This window comes from Apis dorsata, unplaced genomic scaffold (assembly GCF_000469605.1).
Source record: "Apis dorsata unplaced genomic scaffold, Apis dorsata 1.3 scaffold_397, whole genome shotgun sequence".
NCBI lineage: Eukaryota > Metazoa > Arthropoda > Insecta > Hymenoptera > Apidae > Apis > Apis dorsata.
In genome coordinates, this window is record NW_006263656.1 from 1,096,974 (window position 1) to 1,099,979 (window position 3,006).

Genomic DNA, 3,006 nt, shown 5'->3' on the forward strand with positions numbered 1-3,006 from the left:
TTCTCAATTATATTTTTATTGAAGCAGAAAAATAGATGCATCCTTAATAAACTTAATACATTTATATTAGTTATAGTATCAAATAAGAATATTTGATATTTTTTTTTTTATATTGATTTTGTGAATATTTCTACAAAATATTCAACTTACATTATTATAGCGTATTCTAAATTCAAAATTCAAAATTTTATGAATATATCATGATAATATTTGATAAAATTACAATCCAATTTTTTTAAAAATATAATAAATATATACTTCAACACAAATTTGATGTATACAATGATTGTAATAGAAATCAATATGACACATTTGCAACTAATAATTAAGTTTATTAGGCATGCATTCAACATAATTGTCAATAATTCTCAATGATTAATGACCATGTGATAACACTAAGAATTGCTTCATTTTTTTGATTTAGAACTATCTTATCTTTCGGATATATCACATCCTATGAAAAACGCTGCATACAAATGCATATATTTTTACTTCATTATTCATTTGAACTTTATCAATAAAGATTTTAAAAAAATTAACTATTACTGGAATCTAGTATATTATTAGTATCATTTGCAGAGGAGGCAGAACTCCGTGATTGTTTCAAGTTGTCCAAGTATTCTTGCTGTGATGTAGCCAAAACTTGTGAAAGTATATCACTGTCTTCCCAATCAGTTAAGCCTAATAATATAAAAACACATTTTTACGAAAAAAATTATTTGTCTTAAAACATTTGAAACTTATTTATTTTTTTCTATTATTTAATATATATAATTATATAATATATTTTATTTTATATATTATAATTAATTTTAGTTACCAAATACTTCAGGAGGAAGACGATTGAATAACGAAATATCCGGTGAAGTATGAGCTTCTTTACTACTACCTGGCATGGGTTCCTGAGAAATTTTAGATTCAAAATCTGAGGCAAGATGAGACATAGTAGATCCTTGAGTTGATTGGTGTTGCGGGGATCTTTTATTGTATCTTACCGAATCATTTATCTGAAATTATAAATTAAAAAACATAAAACATAATATATAAATTACATTGTCTTAGTAACATTAGTACAAAACGGACTTTTGGTGAATTACGCAAATTATCTTGGCTAGTTTGAGTCGTGGTCGGAGAAGAAGTATGGCTACGTTGTTGACCACGACCTCCATGAGAGTGAAAATGCGCGTGACTGTGTTGCGCACTTGTTACCGTACTTGTACTGCTGCTACTAGCTGATCGCTTTAATTACAAAATAATTCTTTAGTTCTATTAGTATAAGATAACAGATAAAAATTATATGGAACTTACAGCTTTTCGCATCTCATTATCCCTTAACCATTGTAAATAACTTTCTCTCGCAACTTGTTCTTCTATAGCTTCATTTGTTGCTTCCCAGTCAGTTGCTTTTATTTTATCTTCTAGCATCGTCTATACATAAAAATAATTATTCTTTTTGTTTATTGTAGAAATTTAAAGTTTACAATGATTTTAAATATAAAAATCAATTATAATCTTCACTTGTTCAATATGCAATTCTTCACTTTGACGAACTGCATCTGATATAAGTTGTCGATCTGCAGCTCCAGGATTATATGATGGTAGACCAAGACCAACACCAATCGTAGCTTTATATGGATCTACTATACTATTATAATGACTACCACGTTGATAAGACAATCGTATCGGTTCATTATCACTTTCAACCATTGTATGGAAAATATTAATTGGTTCTGTATATAATTATGATATTATTAAATAATATTATTAAATGTACAAAAAAATTTATTTTTCTAAAGTATATATTACATACCAGTACTGTAGCAATATAATTGAATGCTACGATTATACATTTCAGACATTGCTTGCATCTCTATATGATTTCCATGTACATATTCTTGTCGTTTCCTATCTACATATGTGCTAAAATCTTCCGCTACGAAATGAGAAAAAAATTCCTGATTGGAAGCCTAGAAAATTATATTATGTAATTAATGAATTATATATATGTGAAATAAGATTCCATCATTTTTTTATATTGAATATAAAAATATATTTACAATATAATCCATGCAATGCTTCCGAACTACACCATGCATTTCTTGATCACCATAAACTTGATCAGCAACCGCTCTAAATAAACATGCTCCATCTTCACCCATCTTTTTAACAATAAATCCCATTTTTCGCATTCGTTTTTCAAACCACCTATCTCGCTATAAAAAAACAATATATTTTTATCATTAAATATTTGTTTAATATTTTATTTAATATTTGTTAATAAAATATTTAAATGTTTAAATCATATAACTAACCTCTTGCCATTCAGCTAGAGTTAAATTGTTCCCAGTTCTGCCGGTATATTCATCACCACTATTATAACCATTAGCTAATTCATGTTCTATATTTGCAGCAGCTCCAACAATAGCCATTCGATTGTTAGCTATGACACCACCATCTGTAGCTAAATTATAAATTATATTGTTTTATTATTTTCTTTTATCATTTTATATTTCTTATTAAAAAAATATTTCAATAATTTCAATAATATTTCAATATTGATAAATTTATTATATTAATAGAAAAAAATGATACAAATATGTACTTTGTAAGCCACTGCAAGATGCAGCAGGAGGTGTAGCTTGTCTTTCACGTTCTCTTTCTCTCTCTCTATCTCTTTCTCGACCTCTGTCTCTTTCTCTTTCACGTTTCGAACGTGAATTTCTTCCAATGCAACCACTAAAAAAATATTTTATTTAAATAAATACTTGAAATAAGCGCTTAAAAAATTCATAAATAGTATATAAATTAAAAAATATATAAATGTTATAAATATAAATATAATATTTCAGAATAACTTTAATAATTTATAATAAAAATGATAAATTTTTCATATATAATATAGAATATATTATATATATATATAATATAGAATATATTATAAATTTATAAATTAATAGATATTATAATTATATGAAACAGTTTTGAAATTCTAATTATTTATGGTTT

At 25.7% G+C, this 3,006-nt stretch overlaps 1 protein-coding gene across 1 annotated transcript in view; it reads right to left on the bottom strand.

Moving 5' to 3' along the window:
- Positions 1 to 298: 298 nt before the first annotated feature.
- Positions 299 to 3,006, bottom strand: part of LOC102681643 (OTU domain-containing protein 5-B) — a 4,138-nt gene continuing 1,430 nt past the window's right edge. The window contains exons 3-11 of the mRNA XM_031512186.1: positions 2,603 to 2,747; positions 2,313 to 2,461; positions 2,058 to 2,213; positions 1,811 to 1,967; positions 1,519 to 1,730; positions 1,309 to 1,428; positions 1,084 to 1,239; positions 821 to 1,007; positions 299 to 681 (exon numbers count right to left, since the gene is read on the bottom strand). Coding sequence (XP_031368046.1) covers positions 536 to 681; positions 821 to 1,007; positions 1,084 to 1,239; positions 1,309 to 1,428; positions 1,519 to 1,730; positions 1,811 to 1,967; positions 2,058 to 2,213; positions 2,313 to 2,461; positions 2,603 to 2,747 — 1,428 coding nt within the window. The 3' untranslated portion in view covers positions 299 to 535. The remainder of the gene's footprint in view (positions 682 to 820; positions 1,008 to 1,083; positions 1,240 to 1,308; positions 1,429 to 1,518; positions 1,731 to 1,810; positions 1,968 to 2,057; positions 2,214 to 2,312; positions 2,462 to 2,602; positions 2,748 to 3,006) is intronic.